Below are 21,491 nucleotides of genomic sequence, written 5' to 3'. Positions count from 1 at the left end.
CATTTTATCATAAAAAATGGTGGAAATGTCCAAAATGATGCTGCCCATGACTTTAAGTAAACCAACACGTAAACAAGTGGCTACGACGGCTGCAACTTGTGTCGTCTTAGCATACTGCGCGAGGAAACTTTGGCCCCAACTGTGGTCTGCTCTCGGAAAAAAGAAAAGTAAGAAATTGGAGACAGTGTTGAACAAATTAGAAAGTGAAGGTATCAAGAACAAGAAAAATGGCGCTTCCCACAATGTCGATAAGTTATTTTACACGCAACTACGCTATTTATTAAAAATAATAATTCCGTCAGTTTGGTCGAGAGAATTCGGGATTTTAGTTCTTCACACGGGTACCTTGTTTGCAAGGACATTTCTGTCTATATACGTAGCAACACTCGATGGCCGTATAGTGCAGACAATTGTCAAGCGGGACTTGAGAAGTTTCTTACTTAGACTGACTCAGTGGCTCTTGATTGCTATACCAGCAACGTTTATCAATAGCCTTATTAGATTCTTAGAAAGCAAGCTTGGATTAGTGTTTAGAACTCGTCTAGTCAATCATGCATATGAGCAGTATTTTTCTGATCAGACCTACTATCGGGTCAGCAACCTGGATAGCAGATTGTCCAATGCTGACCAGTGTCTTACAGATGACATCAGTATGTTTACGCAGTCTCTTGCCCACCTGTACTCTCATTTGACGAAGCCCATGCTGGATGTAGCTCTTATCTCTTTCACTCTGTATTCCTTTGCCTCAAGTCGAGGTGCTAGTTCCAAATGGCCAACTATCATTGCCACCATTGTAACTTTCATAACCGCTCAAATTCTAAAAGCTGTCTCGCCAAAGTTTGGGAAGCTTGTTGCAGAAGAGGCGAATAGGAAAGGGTATTTGAGATATATTCATTCAAGAATTATCGCAAATGCTGAAGAAATTGCATTCTATGGAGGACATAAGGTATTTATACTTTGTAAATTATATCAAAATTCAATATAATTAAATTCAGTTCACTTAATAGTATTCAGATGACTGCAATGATATTTAGCTTTATTTTTTTTATCCTTTCATTTTTTCAAAATGTTGATATATAGGTTGAACAAAACTTGCTGGTGAAGGCATATAAAGCACTGGCCCAGCAAACGGACCTGATATTCATGAAGAGATTGTGGTATATTATGCTGGAACAGTTCTTGATGAAGTATGGCTGGAGTGCTAGTGGACTCATCATGGTGGCTATCCCCATAATGTCTGCCCGTGGGGGTGGGATCAGAGCTGATGGTAGGAAATAGTCTCAACTGATTTTATAAAAGACTGTCCACCCATCCCTTTAGGATTCTTTAACAACTTAAGCCCACATAGATAAATAATTAATATTTTCTCTACCGGGGGTACCTAACATTTTCGACCTATGAATATAAATACAGTTGAACTTTGATAATTTGAACACTGATATCTCGAATACAATTGATATGTCGAAGTTATTGCAAGTACCAACCACTTATTTTCTAAGTATTTTACCCTCGATATCTCGAATACTCTGATATCTCATGTTTTTAAGAGGTCCTATCTAGTTTGAGAAAATGAAGTTTGACTGTATAATCAATTTCTATTTACTTTTGTAATGAAGATAAAAATCCTTCTTTTTTAGAAACTTGTTGTTGGGAAATTATCAATTATTAATTAAGAGTTCATTGATATTTTTTAATGAACAAACTATGGAGGTGGATAATGAGGTTCACTTTTTAAATTCTAGTTTCTAAACTCTCATTTATGTGCTAGTGTTGAACATAAAGAGTTGAATACTGCAAATTCCTAATTAAACGCGAGGAAATAATATCCGCGTAAAATCGTGAGAAGCATCCTTCGCGGATTTTAAAATCTCGCCATTATTTTCTGAGAGTTGAAAACTACAAGAAATAAGGAGAAAAGTTATTATATTCTCGCGATTTGATACAAAACAGCGGGATCATGGAATTAAGTACTCGCATAATATAAGGAAATTACAGTATAACTTAGATTTGATTTCTTAGGATCTTCCGTGGATGATGATCCAGACGGAGGTGTGAGCGAGAGAACCAAGGTTTTCACCACGGCCAGAAATCTGTTGATAAACTCCGCAGACGCCATAGAACGCATGATGTCATCATACAAAGAGGTACGGAGCAAAACACTGGTTAATCTTTGTGAAAGAAATTCGTAAGGAATTAATAGTTAATGTGTAATTAAAAGTATGGCCGAAATGCAAGATATTTTTATTTTTGGTTTTTATATGATTGTTTTATTTCTTGTTAATGTATTTTTGGCAAAATTCAAGTAATTTGAAACTATGTATTTGATGGTTGAAATGTAGGTTTGTAGGGACTGTGAAAAAATAAGATATGTGCATAATAACTGTCCCAAGTTATATATTATATATGTACTCTTATAACATAGGTAGAAATTAAATTCCTTACTTATAATTTAATTTTCTAGAACTAAAAGTAAAAAAAATATGGTTCATGATTTAAAGAAATGAATATTAATTTGTCCAGATCACCGAGCTGGCTGGATACACGGCCCGCGTAACAGAGATGTTCCACGTGTTTGAGGACGTCAAAACGGGGAAGTACCAGAGAAGCATGGTCACCAAGACAGTTCAAAGCAAAGCCAAACACGCCAAGATCTCTGGACCAATGCAAATCATGGGTAAAACCTCTATACCCTAAAACTAGCAACTAAAGCTTACTTATGTAATCGTCAATACAAAGCTCCCGTATTTTGTTTAAAAAAATCTTAAAATGGTTTTGACCTCTTTTGTGTTGTAAACAGATTTTGACACTAACTTAATCATAAGGCTATAATCCTCAAATATTTATTTAAAAGAAGATTGTAAATTTACTCAATAGATGTTTTTTTTTCTTTTTCTAAGATTGATCAGAAATTTTGAATCATATTTTTCTATGATATGTGTTATGAATTTGGTTTCAGTATTACTATACCAACATGAATAACATTTATAGTAATTAAAATATGACAAGCACATGGTCAATTATGTCTATTCCAGGTAATGTAATGGACACTGATGCTACCATAGATATTGAGGACCTGCCCATTATCACACCCAATGGAGACATCATTGTTTCTAGTCTAACAATCAAGGTACTAGCTCCCTTATTACTTAATATGCTGTATTTATAACAAATAAGGTTATTCAATAATAAAGATTAAAAGTAGGTATTCGTATTCTGGTTAAAAAAATGTGCATGCATTTGTTTCTTTAGATTTTTTTGCTATGAAAAAAATTAAGATTCAAAATGTGATAAATGACAGATGTGATAAAAAGAAATAATATTGTTAATATGTAAATCTCAAATTATAATTTATTGAAGTCTCCTTTTTAAAAAATATTTTTAAATTATATCATATTAAGGTAATATTGATATTTTTTTTACATACTTTTGCAGTTTGGGGTTAGGGACTGCTGAAGATAAAATTTAGGTCTCCCTATTTTATCAAATTTCTAAATTGGATTATTGATTGAAAAGACAAAAAAAAAAAAAAAAATATCAAGGGTATTTTAGCACACGAAGTTGGGGTCGGACCTTTTGCTAAACCTTTGGTGTCAACATCTTGTCAAAGATTTTGACAGATCAAGCCCCATATTCAGGTTACTGCTTGGTATTTCAGATTGAGCCAGGCATGCATCTGTTAATAACGGGACCAAATGGCTGTGGGAAGTCCTCTCTATTCCGCATCCTTAGCGGTCTATGGCCGGCCTACAAAGGAAAATTACATAAACCCCCGCCCAGCAAAATGTTCTACATACCCCAGAGGTAAAAATTATGATGGATAGCAATGGGCTGTCAAAGGTATACCGTATGTACTTTCTCGGATAGGTAGAAGTTGTACAAGGGATGATTATGATATAATGCCTGTTAGGCAAGATATCGTCACTGCATGGAGTCCGTGGGCTTGAGAAGATTTATGTTTTACTATAGCTAGACATTCATGTAGGTAAATCATAAACATATACATGTAGATGAGTTAAAAATGCTTGAAGCTACTTGTCAGCCTATGATTCAGAAACAGTATTGATTTTGCGTATCAAGAAAAAATACCTACTTAAAAAGATGGGTGTAACTAGAATGTACACACATGTCCTGAGTCATATAAACACAGCTGTCTGCTACTGCACTGATATGACACCACTGAATATTTTTTTAGGCTATAGATAAACTATTCATGGCACATATTTTAAGGTGTGGCTAAACTGATTGGTTTATCAGATTCTCTATTGTTTACAGTGTAGCAGATTTGGTTTATATAGGCATCAGCTAGTGTTACCTTTATAACCTAAACCTAGTGTTTATGTTATTAGTGTTTGAAATGCACATTTTATTGTTAAGAATAATACACTTTGAACGTTATTTAACAGCAACTATATTTTAGATATTATGTTTTTCCATTTGTGTTGATAAATGTGTCTCAATGTGTCTCATGCACTATAACATTATATTACCAAGAGGTACTGTTTGTGTTTTCTGACCATATTTTTGATTTTCAAGCAAAAGGGGTTAATTGGTACACTGTACATGTAAGATGGCAATGAAATGCACATAAAATTAACTTCATCGGAATGTTCAAGCCAGAAGTCTGTTATTGTTTACAGACCTTACATGTCGCTAGGAACCTTCAGAGATCAAGTTATCTACCCTGACACGTACGACGACATGAAGGAGAAAGGCTGCACTGACAAAGACCTGGAGAAAATCCTGGAGATTGTTAATCTGCAGCTGATTGTGGAGAGAGAAGGAGGTAAAGTCAGTGTAGTTATTCATGTACAATGTAACAGGGGGAGGTAACACAGAGAAGGTGTACAGATAAGATGGGGGGGGGGGGGGGGGTTAAAGTCAGTGTACTTAAACATATACCATACAATGTAACAGAGGGAGGTAAACTCAAAACTGTACATTTACAAAGTAATAGAAGGAGGTAACTCAGTGTAGTCACATGTATAATGAACAGTGTAACAGAGGGAGGTAAACTCAGTGTAGTTATACATGTACAAATTTGTAATAGACGGAAATAGCTCAGTGTAGTTATACATGTTCAAAGTAACAGAGGAAGGTAAACTCAGTAAAGCTGTACATATACAAAGTAACAGAGGGAGATAAACTCAGTGTAGTTATACATGAACAGTGTGACAGAGGGAGGTAACTCAGTGTATTTTTGCATGTACAAAGTAACAGAGAAAGAAAAAATCATTGTGGTTTTATATGTACACTGTAATAGATGGTGGTTAACTCAGCGTAGTTATGCAATGTATTGAGGTTCCATTCTATTTAGTTTGCAGTTGGGGAAATGAAATGTTCTAAGTTCAAAAAAATATGATTGCTAGTTTTTAAATTTTCTTTGTTTATGTCTATGTGTCAAGCTCCTATTTTCTTGTATACTTATTGTCTTGTGTATTGTAAGACTTCGAAATTCATTACTATAAAAAAATGATTTTGCAGTCGATTTCATAATGAATTTGGAAATCACTACACCATTTTTTTTTCAACTTTAAAAGATTCAACTTCAGTGCTAATATATTTTATGCATAAATGATTCCCTCTGCTGTCAGGCTGGGACTCCAGAAGTGACTGGAAGGATGTTTTATCCGGTGGTGAGAAGCAACGAATGGGAATGGCCCGCATCTTTTATCACAAGTATGTACAGCTGCCTCAGTCTTCATTTCTTATATTAATGGTATTCACAGATAAATATTTACGCACGAAATAGATATGCCATTTTTTCTGCAAAAATTATATTTCTAGAATCTCTGTTTCTATTACCGGTAAGTTTGTCTAGTTGGTCAATATCTAGGAGCTTTTTATTTGCTAGCTTACCCTCTGAAGTGTACTCAAACTTAAAACTGAAACCTATCATTCATAATGATTATGTATTACTGTGATTACTTTTATTGGCCAATTTGCCTAACATATATTATTAACTGTCATCAAAACAGGACAGAGTTTCCTGTACATGTAGTAATAAAGGTATGATGGTGGTTTGCCCTCTCTTAAAATACTAGTCTGTCCAACACAAACATGACAAATAATGACAAACTTAAAACAGAAACATTTTTTCATGATTTCACTTTTCCTCCCAAGTTCTGCTGAACTGATTATAGTATGTTCAATATGCAAACCTAACAGCTTAATGACAAGTACTCAAGTAACCAGTCACTCTAACACAGCCCCAGTTTCTTTATTTTACACCATTATCAAGACTTTTGAAACAGTTGTTTTACTGGACAGGAATTGGAGCCTTATAATGTTTTGTTTATCTTCTAATTTCTTTGATAATAATAATGAAATTATACTCGATTTTGACTGTCACTGACTTGTAGGCCTCAGTTTGCCTTGTTGGACGAGTGCACCAGTGCTGTATCCATCGACGTAGAGAGCAAGATTTATCAGGCAGTGAAGGATGCTGGGATATGTCTCCTGACCATCACTCACCGCCCATCTCTATGGTATGTATAACTATATAAGTAGCAGAGAGCTGTTTGAGATGGCCAGAATTTCCCTGTATATTAATTTAATTAAATTCAATTGCCTACATTAGAACAACAGGGGGGGAATTTTTTTTTTGTGTATAAATCATTAAATTTTGTTTAATACATATATATACAGTCTGAGGAGATAAAGTATCATTTCCTATTTATGATTTCTTAAGGCTCTTAGCATAATGTTGATTGGACAAGTTTTTTTTTTTACAGTATATCTGTTTAGGTAGATATAAGGTATACATTTGTAACGTAACGATTGAATTTCCCATTTTTTTCCAATAATACATGTAGTATGAAACTAATTTATTAAATGGCACTATTATCACTTATCATAAAACCTATCATATGCCAAAGGCTGGTAAAGCAATGTAAGGAATTTATTAAAGAAATTTTCAAAGAATTTCATACTTCAATTATAAGTTCCATTCCCACCTTCTTAGCATTTTTTTAAGGATTTTATTAAAAGAAAGTCAAATATAAGTTTTATAATTCAATAGAAGCTTCCATACCAACCTTTTAAACATTATATATAGTTACTGTACATGCGCGGATCCAGAAAATTTTTCCAGGGGGGGTCCGAAGGATAATTGTGTTTGCCAGGGGGGGTCCGAGGCATATTTTCGTGATAATTTTACTATGTAAATTTAATAAATTTTCATTTTCCAGGGGGGGTCGGGACCCCCCCGACCCCCCCTCTAGATCCGCGCATGCTGTAATTCATTAAAAGAAAGTCAAATCTTAATGATATTAAATAACTCAATAGGAAGTTCCATACCCACCTACTGCAGTTCGACGGGGAGGGCGGCTGGAGAATGGAGGCCCTGGACACCAATACTCGCCTGTCCCTCAACGACGAGAAGCAGCGCCTGGAGACCCAGCTTGCCGGAATGCCGGCCATGAAGAACCGCCTCAAAGAACTGTGCTCCATACTCGGGGACGATTCTGTGTTACTGTCCAAGTCAGACAGCTCCACAGACCTTCAGCTCACAGAGCAGGAGAGTTCTTGATAATAATTCGTTTTTTTTAACTTTTAACAAATACGAACAAGACTGCACTTTTTTTTCGAACTCTTAGGTAGATAGAAATTTTTAAAGTTCTATACACTTAGATTAAGCTTGTGATTGTTAATTATCTTTGTATTTAATTCTGGTTAATTAATAATTTTGATTAACTGATTACAAATTTCATTATTTACATGTATCAGTTAAAGTTATTCCCATATCATTTAGACCTTGTATGGGTACAGTTCGAGATCATCAAATGTCAAAAATCAAATTCTGCATGTATATTGATGATTTTTTCCCTCCCCATTGCATGTAAAACGAAATATATGACTGTCATTATCAACAGTTTATAACCCTGCAGATACTTTTCATCTGCTAAGTACTGTAGTTTCCTTATTTTATGCGAGTAATTAATTCCGCGATTCAACAGTTTAGCATCAAATCACAAAAAATTAAAATCACGAATGCCACTATTTTTATCATAATTCCAAATAGTTTACATCTGTACAAAAATTAAAGCGAGATTTTAAAATCTGCAAGATGTGCTTATTGCTATTTTACCAGGACATTAATTTCTCGCGTTGAATTAGGAATTTACAGTAAAACGTCTAGACATTTGATTTAAATATTGTCCATATAATGTACTCTACTTGTGGCTTGCTTAAGGGTTATCATTTTATGTGATCTATTGCTAATATTATAGTACCAAAAGCCAGTTCATTGTAATGCATTGTAATTACTTTACATTTTGATTTATTTTTATTTTTAGATTTTACAGTATTACATGTTTTATTATGTATTTTGACTCTGAAGCTTTGAGTTCCTTTGAAAGGTTGACAATCCGGTACCCAAGTAGGTTAAAATTGTTTGTACAAGAACAATAACCAATTGTTTTGCATATCAGCTACATGTTATGACTTTGACTTGCTATGATTTAAAAATTAAAACTGTAATCAGTAAGAATTTGTCTAAAAATGAACAGATACATTTGACAGACCTGAGTCCAGAAAGATCTTAGCATTAAGTCAAAGTTTTGATTACCTACAAGATACATGTACTTATTATTTGTTATCAATTACAGGAACAAAATTTTATAATAAATTCAATTGTAATGTTTGTTAATGATAAAACTTGAATAGTGCATACCAATTTTCAGTAAAGTCTTATACAGCTTCAAGCCCCTAAGGCCAGGACTGATGTCACTAAGTATATACAACTATTGGTAATTTTCATTCACAATTCCATTCTTTGCATTCATTCTTAAAATGGCACCAGATGCCTAGAAGTTGTATGTGTTGAAAGTGTTACTAGTATTCATTTTCTAACTTCAATGCTGAAGAAATAATGGTTGCTCTGCATATCGACTATCTCCATGAACAAGAAAGTCTGTATTATTTAGAGGTACGGTAGTTTGAGAAACTATTAAAATATATACCTACAATCTATGTGTACATCAATACAAAACATGCTAATTGTCTGAAAAAGAAAATTATAAATATGATTGAAAATGATGCATTCCATGTTTGAATTACAATAGCACAACTAATGATGAGATCATAAAATACCTTAGCAATATTGTTACATAGATGTATAATTTGATGGACTGATTGTAATGTTTTGCCTCTTAATGGAGGTTGGACACTACTACACATAAATTGTGAATTAAAATCAATTTTACCTCTCAAGTATTAGTTAAGTTGAAGGTTTGATTGATAGCTATCAGGCATGTGTACACGTGATGCTGATACCTTTATTTTTATTGTTTAGCTATATGCTGATGTGGGCTTTTTTATCCATGTTCGATAGCGAAATAGGAAGAGCAAATTAAATTTTTTATTCTGACAATCTTTTAAAAATTAATATTCGCCTTTAACTCTACATTGCTGATGTCATCGAAATTATCAAACTGTGGAGCAATGAAAGTCATTTTCGTTGAGGCACTTATGGTATTATATTTACATCTACCAAGTATTATTCCCTCTATTTCTTACGGAAACTTATAGTTACTTCATAGCTCTATAGAAACAGCCGAACTGAAATCAACACGCCCCATTTATCGATTGCTCGAAATCTACAACGGCTGAAACTGACAGGACAGGAATTGACACGCCCTGTTTAACAAACCCACATCGACCTAAGAAAAATCACGCACTGCACGAAATAATCATGATGATGTCAAACTCAAAGTCTCACTGGAGACAATTTTGCTGTTTCTTTCAGCTAACGTACTTATGCACGTTAACAGTAATTTAGTGCATTTTACCTTCTTTTATAATCAATTTATTAATTGGTTATAAGAAAGATGTTAATATAAACAATAAAATGCTTTCTTTAATGATTCATGCGGGTTATGAAGGTAGCGATCATTGCAGAAAAAATTACATAACCTGCTAACGCGTGTTATGTATTTTTTCTGCAATGTAGCTACCTTCATATCCCGATTGAATCACGAAAGAAAGCATATTAATGTTTAAATAACAATTTATTTACATGTACATTATATGTTGGCTACTCAGAAGATTTTTAAGGATTGCATAAACTTCATAATTTTAGTAAAACCATATTTTGGCCCCTATGTGTCGAGAACCTCGTATTTTAACGTATTTGCTCCCTTTCTCAGTTGTTGCACGTAAATGTTGAGTCGTTTGATGGACATTAATTTGCAATAGAAATAACTTACAAAAACCTAAAAGCATTTCCTAATTTTAATGCAATATTTACAAAAATGTGAGAAAGCAGGAAAAACAAATGTAAAAATATATGTTTTCAAGTTTAATAAGATTATCATATTTGCGTTAATAAACTTTTGCAAAAAGTAATGACAATTGACTTTCTACAAATGCATATTCTATTCCTACTTATTTGTACTGAATAGTTAATTTGACATCGTGACAAGAAAACATGGTCGTTCATCTTCAATTAACATTTTTGTTGCTAATTTTTATGCTTAAAGCAATATGAGCTGTACATGTATTTTTTCGAATTTTATTTTGGTGCCAAAACCTGCTATTGTGCTTTGTCTGCATGTAACTTAAATTTTTATGATAAATAAGATTTTAAAAAAATCATTAATTTTTGTCAAAAGAAATATTTCTCTTATAATGAAGATAATGAAGATACAGCAGTTCAATTTTTGTACAGGACGACACTTATTCAATTTTGCTTCAATTAAGGCTTCTTAACAGCTTTTCCCATAAAAAAACAGAAATTTAAAAAATCATGATATCTTTTGTCATTATAGTAGAAAAAACATTTTCGTGAAAAAAAAAATAGCATGAAAATTGCAGCTCATATTGCTTTAAATCAAACCAAGACGGCAAAGAAATAAAGCACATTTCGTAAAATACTTTAAATGTAGTAAATTATGAATAACAAGAAAAGGTACATCTTCATGAAAGTTTTTAAAGAACAGTCATATCCACACAACAGTTTGATATATCATGCCATGAATATCTTATCTACGTTAATTGAAGTTGAAGTTATATGTTTGAAAACAACAATGTATATATTGATATATGATAATTAACAAGAAAAAATATTCATTGTTATGTTTTCTTTGAATTTCAAGCATTTATCTGTTAACTTACATTGAAAATAAAACTTTACTTTTGCATCCCAAATCACATACACTATATTTTCACGTGCATTACTTGATAATGAACGAATAATGTAAAACTTTACTTTTGCATCCAAATTCATATACACTATATTTTCACGTGCATTACTTGATATCATACATCAAAATTAAGATTAAAATTGAATTTTAAAACTTTACTTTTGCATCCAAAATCACATACACTATATTTTCACGTGCATTACTTGATATCATACATCAAAATTAAGATTAAATTTATGCTTGCATGTCATACGCAGCAATACATTTAAATCAACCAATAACAGATCGCTCACTCGAACCGAAAAATATTTTAGTAATGAAGACAGATCAAAACTTATCACTAAATGATATTTTGGATTCCCACATCAACATTCTACCGCATGAAAATATTATTCAAAGTCAATGTTTGATTGTTCAACCCATGTGATTAGATTCTACACAATGACATACGACGTTTCACACTTTGTATTCTTTGTAATGTGGCTGACCGTATTCTGTTGACGATTGGTTCTTCGAGAGAGTTCATGTATGCGTATAAAGCTACTTTGAGGTTGCCTGCCATCTCCTGACATATTCCCAGAATCTGCCATGATATATCCTGAAATACGGAAGTTAGATAGCTGTCCTGATTGCTATGCATCAGATCAAATAACTCATCCAAAGCATGTTGGGCTCTTTGTGTGTCAACATGCCGATAACAAAGAAATTCTAGCATGAGTAAGAGAACGAAAGGAGGTATGAATATGGTTGACCAGTGATTTTTTCGACTATGTTCCTGTTCTGTGAATAACTCATCTATATAAAAAATATGGTTTTCTAACTTAATAGAAAAAACAAACGACTTGATTACCACTTCAAGCAACGATTTTCCTGGGCATGCAGCTATATCGGAACTGTACTCTGTATCGAGGTATCCTAAATGCATCATATAAGGTTGTTTCAACCAAATATTAGCTTTTTTAAGAATAAACAACGCTTCCGGGTATTGTTTTACCCTGTAGAAATACATTGCACTAAAGATTAGATCAGAAACGCTGCCAAGTTTAGTTGTCTGCATTATCGCAAGACACGACAGTTCGTCGAAATTATTGGCGCGGCTGTAATCCTCTTTTTTCAGAGACAATAGTTGAAAGGCCACGTGTTGAAGCATGGAAACGTACGTCATTCGGACCACAAGAGCTGAAATCCCATCACGGTTTGAAGGAGCTGATTTTACAATGCTTTTTAGCATTCTTACACATGTTTGAAAATTTAAATATCTCGGCAAAGCGAACACTGCTAGTTCATTGTATAGCTCTTTTATATACAGGTCAATTGCATTTCCTCTTATATAAGAATAAATACTAGGTGAATGGTCTTGCATTGAAAGCCAGTTTAATATACACGTTGGACCTGCCTCATATATCGCATTTAATCTGCAAAATAATTTTCTTTGAGCGGAACCGTGAAATTTTGTCAAAAACATATTATTTTCAGGAATAAAAAAGTTAGGACAAACTCCCTCATATACCCATTTGGTAACCAGTTTAAAACAGACCCAGAAACATTTCAGAAAATTTCTTTGGCAGCACTCAAGCGAAGAGCCCTGTTGAAGAGTCCAAAAGATGGCTGTTTTTATGTGGTACGAACATAAAATTTCTTCCTCCTCATCTAGGCCTTTATTAATGATTTCTTTCAAAAATAACTTCATCAATCCGTACAAAAGAAACTGAGAGTGATTCATAGAATACACGAGGGCTTTTTCTGCCAAAGAGAAAGAAATCATCCACTCTTCTTCTTCATGATTTCCTAATTTATGACCTATTGCTACTAAATGGCATTCCTTATTTACTATATCTTGAAGAATTTGAGGATTTGGCCACAGCTGGCATCTGCTTAAAAATGTAGACGCCATGGGGGGCAAAGACTTACTAATTAAGCATTCTGCGTAATCAAAATCTAAACATTCTAAACTGCATGATATGCATGGCCCATGTATCCTACTGCCTAATAGAGGATTTAAAAAGTTTTTTTTCCAAGAGGTGCTGGATAAATATGAATTTCCATGTTTGACAAAAATTAATTTACGAGAATTAAGTTCTTCTGGTGACAATATTTGTAGCAATCCATATCCTGGTGGACTATGGGAACCATCAAACACGTATATTTCGCCTTCAGAGAAACTTTTATGTTGATTTTGAGAATGGTCCCAAATAACTTGGAAGCCATCTGGATATTCCATAACATCCATATCAGACTCTTCGAAGCGAAAACCTTCCCCCATGCTACCACTTGTAGCTGTTCTAAATGGAACATCATATTTAAAGGTTGACCTATTTAAGACTTCGGTCATACTCATAATTTCTCTTCTGTTAGCAACAATATGTGAGGTCCCAACAATATCAACCATTCTCTCAAATACCTTTTTTGAAATGAGTTCTTCACTGGAAAAAAGGGAAACGTTTTCATTTCATTTGCATGAAGATAAGTAATATTAATTGTGTATACAAAACAAGTTCATCTTATAGCTTGTGATCATATTTGTATCCATTTCCCCCATTTAAGTAGGAAAGTGTTTCCTTTTATAGATATTATTCTAATTTCAGTTTTGAAAATATTTGTTAAAACGGATTAGGACGGATGGACCAATTTAATTAAAAATAATATCTATTTTTCTCAATACATTTTAATGCTATTAGGACAAAATAGATTGGTTTCTTCTCGTACCTTTTTCGAAAAACGGAGAGGTTTCTATTTTAAACTATTGATAATCATTTAATAGTAACGCATTAAATTCTTTGAAGAAGAATAGCTTCGATATATTATCATGCATATTCATGTTTTTGATCATTTTAATCATAATCAGACGCAAAGATTTCTTTATTAAAGTTCTCTAGATCTGAATTTTGTATCAATCAATGAACAGATAATACAAGTAAACATATGAAATTCATACTTACTCTCTTAGAGGGGAATTAAATGACATTTTATGCGTTATCCCCTTTTCACTGCATACAGTTTAATATCTGAAAATGTTTTATTTACATATATATTATTGAAGAAGCCTTCCAAATTTAAAATAGGTGTCAAGTAAGTGAACATTTTGACTAGTATGATAACACAAATCACTATAAAGTATACATACACATTAATATGGCATTTGTACATGCAAAAAATATCATCCAAGATTTAAATATGAATGAGGATAGCAATAATTATTTTTTAAATGTGCTTTGGCAAACAATACTGTAATACTCTAAGCTGGACACGTGGGTTCTCTCCGGGTACTCCGGCTTCTTCCCACACCAATGACCCCCTCGCGCTAACAATTGTGCCAACGAGAGATATTAATATAAGTTGTAGAACTTGCTTATCAATCGTTGTAAAATAAATAAAGGTCAGTTTTTTTTACTCTAAGCTGAAGGAAAATATTTTTCTTTCATATAAATTTAACGAAGAAAAATTTGACAAATCAAAACGTTAGACATTTATTTCGAAACTGAAGTTGATTATACATGTATTTCCCACTAAAATAAATACTTGACGAAATAAGATTGAGTTTTTTGAATAAATCGTTGAGCCCTTACCTTCACATACACGGTGGAGTCATTCTCAGTTGTCCAAATTGATTTTGTTTTCTTAAGTTTGAAAATTTTCAGTAACTTTATTTAGATGTGATCAATTTTTGGCATATGCTTTACGTTCTACATTGTACCATTGTCTTAATTGTTTATTGAGGTGCAAAGTAATTGCTATGGACAAAGAATTTTACTGATATTAATCAGTTATTTAAATTTTTAAAATCTCTGTACATACTGGTTTGTAAGTCAACATGTGTCATTTTTAGCTCACCTGAGCTGAAAGCTCAAGTGAGCTTTTCTGATCAAAATTTGTCCGTTGTCTGTCGTCGGCGTTGGCGTTGGTGTTGTTGTTGTTGGCGTTGTCGTTGTAAACTTTTCACATTTTCTTCTTCTCCAGAACCACTGAGCAGATTTCAACCAAATTTGGCACAAAGCATCACTGGGTAAAGGGGATTCAAGTTTGTTCAAATGAAGGGCCACGCCTTCTTTAAAGGGGAGATAATTGAGAATTATTGAAAATTTGTTGGTATTTTTCAAAAATCTTCTTCTTAAAAACTATTTGGCCAGAAAAGCTTCAACTTGTGTGGAGGCATCCTCAGGTAGTGTAGATTTTAGTTTGTTCAAATCATGGTCCCCATGGGTAGGTTGGGGCCACAAGAGGGGGATCAAGTTTTACATAGGAATATATAGATAAAATCTTAAAAAATCTTCTTCTCAAAAACTATTTGGCCAGAAAAGCTCAAATTAAAATGGAAGCATCCTCAGGATGTGTAGATTCAAGTTTGTTCAAATCATGGTCCCCGGGGGTAGGGTGGGGCCACAACGGGGGGATCAAGTTTTACATAGGAATATATAGAGAAAATCTTAAAAAATCTTCCTCTCAAAAACTATTTGGCCAGAAAAGCTCAAATATGAGTGGAAGCATCCTCAGGTAGTATAGATTCAAGTTTGTTCAAATCATGGTCCCCGATGGTATGGCGGGGCCACAATGGGGGAATGGACTTTAATAAGCTCAAATTAAAATAAAAGCATCCTCAGGTAGTGTAGATTCAAGTTTGTTCAAATCATAGTCCTTGGGGGTAGGGTGGGACCACAATAGGGGGATAAAGTTTTACATAGGAATATATAGAGAAAATCTTAAAAAATCTTCTCAAAAACTATTTGGCCAGAAAAGCTAAAATTAAAATGAAAGCATTCTGAGGTAGTGTAGATTCAAGTTTTTTCAAATCATAGTCCCTATGGGTATGGCGGGTCCACAATGGAGGAATGGATTTTTACATAGGAATATATAGAGAATATCTTTAAAAATATTCTTCTCAAAAACTATTTGGCCAGAAAAGCTCAAATATGAGTGGAAGCATCCTCAGGTAGTATAGATTTAAGTTTGTTCAAATCATGGTCCCCGATGGTATGGCGGGGCCACAATGGGGGAATGGATTTTAATATAGGAATATATAGAGAAAATCTTTAAAAATCTTTTTCTCAAAAACTATTAGGCCAGAAAAGCTCAAATTTGACTGGAAGCATCCTCAGATAATGTAGATTCAAGTTTGTTCAAATCAGGGTCCCCGGGGGTAGGATGGGGCCACAATGGGGGAATGGATTTTAATATAGGAATATATAGAGACAATCTTTAAAAATCTTTTTCTCAAAAACTATTAGGCCAGAAAAGCTCAAATTTGACTGGAAGCATCCTCAGATAATGTAGATTCAAGTTTGTTCAAATCATGGTCCCCGGGGGTAGGATGGGGCCACAATTGGGGTATGAATTTTTATATATAGAGAAAATCTTTAAAAATCTTCTTCTGAAAACTATTAGGCCAGGAAAGCCCTAATTTGAGTGGAAGCATCCCCAGGTCGTATAGATTCGAGTTTGTTTAAATCATAGTCCCTGGGTACAGTGAGCTCACAATTGGGGATGAATTTTTATATAGGAATATATAGAGAAAATCTTTAAAAATCTTCTTTTTAAAAACTATTTGGCCAGAAAAGCTTAAACTTGTGTAGAGGCATCCTCGGATAGTGTATAAATTCAAGTTTCCAAAACTCAGTATTTTGTTTGAAACCTCAGGTTATGCAGATTTAAGTTTGATGAAACCATGATTCCCTAGAGAAAGGTGGGGGCCACAAAATGGGGGGGGGGGGGTGGTATATAGGATTAGAGAAAAATCTTCTTAAAGATACAACAACAAAAGGGGCTTGGTGTTTACCAAAAAAAGATGTGGATAAAAATTGGCAGATTTTCAATTTTTTACCAAGATCTACTGTACTTAGTTGTAAAGATATTTTGATTTCGATACTGTAATGCTAATTTGATCAGAGTAAAGGCTCAGATGAGCGATGTGGCCCCTGGGCCTCTTGTTAAAATAGTGACCCCTGGACGAATTCTGGTGACCCAAGACGGATTCAAATTTGAACGTAGAAGTATATATGGAAAATGTTTAAAAATCTTCTTTTCGATAACTACACTGCTTTAATTTGTCATATTACTACGTAAGCATCCTTAAATAGTGTAGATTCTAAATAATAAAAGCCATGACCCTCGATCTAATACTGGGGCCCAAAAGGGGTTCAAAGTTTAACATAGAAATATATATGGAAAATGTTTAAAAAAAATTTATTCTCGAGAATTACAATCCTACAGTTTGTGAGATTACAATGCAAGCATCCTCAAATAGTGTAGATTGTAAATTGTTAAAGCTAACCATAAACCCTGGACCAATACTGGGGCCCCAGAAAGGGTTTAAAAGTTTAAAATAGAAATAGCATTTGATACCAAATTTAATGTTACGAGGAACTGTTGTTCAGGTGAGCGATGTGGCCCATGGGCCTCTTGTTAAAATTTATTCTCTGAAGTCAGAATTACCATGTCGAACTAACGACTGCATACAATTTCTACGATACTTGGTATCTACTCTATGGAGGGTAATCGTGTTCAAAAATCCAGACATGTAAACTTGTAAGTCCGAATATGTAATCGTGTTGGTGTGTGAGTCTGAGTATGAATGTGTGTAATTCTGATCGTGTAACCTATAAAACTCGAGCATAAACACGTGTTTACAAGATTTGACTTAGTTCCTTCGCATGATGCACAATTTGCAGCTTTATTGCTTTCATCAGCTAATTAAACTTCAACTTTGCACACTTTCAATCCGTAGATTCTGCATTTGTATCTTCAGGCTCGGCAATAGCACATCTGACACATTACAAATTGACAAATGTAAAGTCTACAAGTTTGTCGAATTTTGACATGACCTTATATGGCAACTGCCTTACTGCGGGGAAACGGCATGCCGTAATCGCCGGAATGGATGAAAAATAAACAGAATATCGAGCATAACTGTTGCAATAAGCTTTTAATAAACGACATTTTTTTTAATCGAAAATACCGGTATTATTTTTAGAAAAATTGTTGAGGTATGATTGAAACTGGGCCAAACAGGAAGAGGGTCATGCATATAGAAAATCGTCGCCGATGTGACGAATGCGCTAATTTCTGTAATATAATTCTCATGGTATTATACGATAAGGGTTAAAAAGAAATGCCTAAATATCTTATTTTTCTAAAATAATTTGACATGTAACTTAAACTGGAATATAAGTTAATGCGTACTCTTTTCTAGAAATGAGACGGATCAAGAAATTTCCTTAGGGGGTAAATATATTTCAGGTTTTGAAAGTGGGGGGATGGGGGGGGGGGGGGGGCAGACTCATCCAAAAATCTTGACAAGCAAAAAAAAAAAAAAAAGGTTACTTTCTAAAATTCTGAAAATCCTAGTACCTTTAACTTCAATTTCACTGATTATTTCCTTATTTTCAATTCAGATTTTTCCATGGTCCCATAAACGTGTTGGGGGGGGGGGGGGCAACTCCATCTTAATTCTATTTTTTGTATGCAAATATCTTTGCTGTGCAAAAAAGTGGGGGGGGGGGGGGGAGCCTTCGTGCCTGTATTTTAGCGGCATGAGGTTCGGAGACCGCCGTGAGGTCCCATGTAGCTCTATTGCCTCTGAATTCTAACATTTTTTATAGAGAATTTTCAACCGTTTTTTTTTATTATTGATATAGTGAAAATGGCGGGCGGGCGAGTGGCTGTAAAAAGGTACCTGTATTGTTCCAATAACTCCTCGTACAGTTTTCGAGATAGGAAATTAATTGTTCTTCTGCATATCAATTATATATACATGTATATCAGGGTATGCAAATTGCTAGCATTTTTATTTCTGTTAATTTATAAAAAAAAAAAAAATATCAGCTGTTGAACTTAGTCATTTTTGGCAAAAACATTGCATATAGAGTACCCATTTCTTTGGATAGGTAGTTTTTATCAATTCAGGATTGACAAATGGATTATAGATACTGTTCACACAAAAGAAAACCCGGTTTGCTGTCACATTGACAGCTTTTCTCTTGTTATTTTGTTATTTTTCTGAATTAGTTAGAATAAACGACCTGCAAAGATTTGGTAATTTTTTGCGGAAAAATGTATGTAACTATACATGTATTTACACTTTTTTAAAAATATCAAAATGATTTTGTTGTGCAAGTGAAAGATAAATAATAAAACAAACTAAAACTGTTTTAAATAAAAAGAAGTTTCATAGTTATTAATTAAAGCACCAAGTTTTCTTAAAAATTTAAAGGGTTTGAAGAAATAGAAATGGTATACTAGTATGTACGTTTATGTCTTTGTAATTATGATTTTTCTTCGGAAATTGAATTTCTGAAAGTAAGGAATGGGGTGGGTCAGATGAATTTGATCGTATATGAACTGAATTTTAATTATAAAATGTTTTAAAATATATACTGTATTAACGATAATTTTACAAAATTAAGTAGTTGCTTTATGGTAAACAGTACATGTTCAGAGGTTGCTCTAGAGCTGTGTTATAATAGCTCTCCGAAAAATTTTTATCAACCAATATCACTAAGTGAGTCTGTATTGAAGCTTCATTCAGGACGTCATGCTCGTATCCCGTAATAATTGCTTGAAATTAAAAAAAAAAAAATGCCAATTTTCACCTGCATGATAGGCTTTTTTCCCTACACATTGCCGACAATGCAAAATAAAACATTTTTAACAATAATTTATACACATTTTAGTTTCATGACAGTTGACATTATCTTTGGAATTTTTATTTATTTATTTATTTTCAAAGGGGGTGTCGCTTCTTGTGTCTCATATTAATCAAAATCTCAAAACCAATGTCTTTAAATTCATTGTTCTTCTTATCGATAACTTTCCGAAAAATAATACTTTCTAAGAAAAGTTGTTATCCAGAGATAATATGATTATAGACCCACCTTGTATTTTTTAATATTTACTCCGTCCCTATTCCGGCGATTACGACATGCCTTTACCTGCAGCTAGCCTTTTTCTATCGGTGACGTCACTATTTCCATATAAGGTCATGTCAAAATTCGACAAACTTGTAGACTTTACATTTGTTGATTTGCAATATGTCAGTCGTGATATTTCAGAAAACGGAAATACAAATGCAGAGACTACAGATCGAAAGTGTGTATTATAGTGGCAAGTTACATGTAAATAACAAACAGCATTTTACAGCTGCAATTTGCATCTCTAGGAAAAATTAGATTGAAGGCCTTCGGGGTCAACTCTGAAGTGTTTATCCCTGAGTTTTATAGGTTACACGATCAGAATTACACATATTCATACTCAGACTCACACACAAACACGATTACATATTCGGATCTACAAGTTTACATGTCTGGATTTTTGAACACGATTACCCTCCATACTACTCGGAGATTCCTCCGTCTTCGACACTAACCTCCGCTTTAAAAGATTTCAACAAACACGCTCTGCTTGAGATTGGTTTGTAATTTAGTGGAAAGTCAAAGGTAAAAGTCTCTAGTCGATATTGTTTCAAATTTTCCAGAACTTATCAATTAGAGCGAGTATCATGATATGCTGATATATATATATATATATATATATATATATATATATATATATATATATATATATATATATATATATATATATATATATATATATATATACTGATGCTATGTTGATAAAAGCAAACCGGAATAAATGGTGTGACGTCATAGATTAAAGGCTTGTCTCCATAGAAATTAATGCAATCTTCTTTAATTAATCACTGCTTAGTTAATAATATTTTTTGAAAATTTCTCTCGATAAATCCGTTTCTATTCTTCAAAGCTTCGAAACATATCAGACTATTTAATACATGATTGATATTCAAGATTAGAAAAATTAGGTTCTAATATGGGTCGGATACCTTAAGCTTCTACTTACTTTTCATTAGTCGTCATTTTATTGATAATCTTTAAACTAGTCACAATAGTTCATATGACGTTTGGAATCTTTCTGAAAAAAGTCATTAAAATGCATGGATCAAAATTCTTAAATGAAAGGAGCCTTTAAGTACATGCATGTTACTAACTTAATTTTGCCAGTTACTAATTTTGACACTTCCCACAGTTATTATAGAAGAGGTGAAATATAACTACTCAGTACACTAACTACTGTTGTTAATACCAATATGACCGTAAGATAAAGAATATAAACTTAAGGCGATTAAGAAAAAACAATGTGATAAATGTTTACTTGAAATGAAATTTCATTTCAAAATTTTATTATTATAGTTTAAACGTGGAAAATATTAGAACCTTAACAACGTGGTAAGCAAAATTGTAGATACATGTAATTCTAAAATGGTGTCAAACATCCAAAGCCAGAGTTAAAGTAAAGGTAATGCGTCTATACTGGCGCCAAAACAGTGAATAACTAACACGTTTG

At 33.4% G+C, this 21,491-nt stretch overlaps 1 protein-coding gene and 1 long non-coding RNA gene across 3 annotated transcripts; one reads left to right on the top strand and one right to left on the bottom strand.

The window, feature by feature from the left end:
* The first annotated feature begins 16 nt into the window (after positions 1-16).
* Positions 17-8,840, top strand: LOC105335983 (ATP-binding cassette sub-family D member 1). The gene is made up of 10 exons (XM_011440136.4): positions 17-946; positions 1,081-1,267; positions 2,020-2,144; positions 2,521-2,674; positions 3,033-3,127; positions 3,656-3,801; positions 4,638-4,783; positions 5,592-5,676; positions 6,360-6,485; positions 7,285-8,840. The coding sequence occupies exons 1-10, from the start codon at positions 17-19 to the stop codon at positions 7,526-7,528; spliced, it is 2,238 nt and encodes a 745-aa protein (XP_011438438.3). The 3' UTR covers positions 7,529-8,840.
* A 1,127-nt stretch (positions 8,841-9,967) lies between these two features.
* LOC105335984 (uncharacterized) lies at positions 9,968-14,700 on the bottom strand. 2 transcript variants are annotated; one of them, XR_010713099.1, is made up of 3 exons: positions 14,376-14,700; positions 14,081-14,146; positions 9,968-13,564 (listed from the first exon to the last, which is right to left on the bottom strand). It is a non-coding gene; the product is annotated as an uncharacterized lncRNA (long non-coding RNA). The 2 variants fall into 2 exon arrangements; XR_010713098.1 differs by having other exon boundaries at positions 9,968-11,739; positions 14,376-14,695.
* Positions 14,701-21,491: the final 6,791 nt, after the last annotated feature.

The sequence above is a fragment of the Magallana gigas genome, chromosome 4, assembly GCF_963853765.1.
Source record: "Magallana gigas chromosome 4, xbMagGiga1.1, whole genome shotgun sequence".
NCBI lineage: Eukaryota > Metazoa > Mollusca > Bivalvia > Ostreida > Ostreidae > Magallana > Magallana gigas.
This window is presented reverse-complemented; position numbering and strand designations above follow the sequence as displayed.

What these genes read in the sequence shown, in the direction of transcription:
- LOC105335983 (XM_011440136.4), top strand. Translation starts at nt 17, where the DNA reads ATGGTGGAAATGTCCAAAATGATGCTGCCCATGACTTTAAGTAAACCA. An exon ending in GATTGTGGAGAGAGAAGGAG is followed by an intron (nt 4,784 to 5,591) that starts GTAAAGTCAGTG and finishes CTCTGCTGTCAG; the next exon opens with GCTGGGACTCCAGAAGTGAC. An exon ending in ACTCACCGCCCATCTCTATG is followed by an intron (nt 6,486 to 7,284) that starts GTATGTATAACT and finishes ATAACTCAATAG; the next exon opens with GAAGTTCCATACCCACCTAC.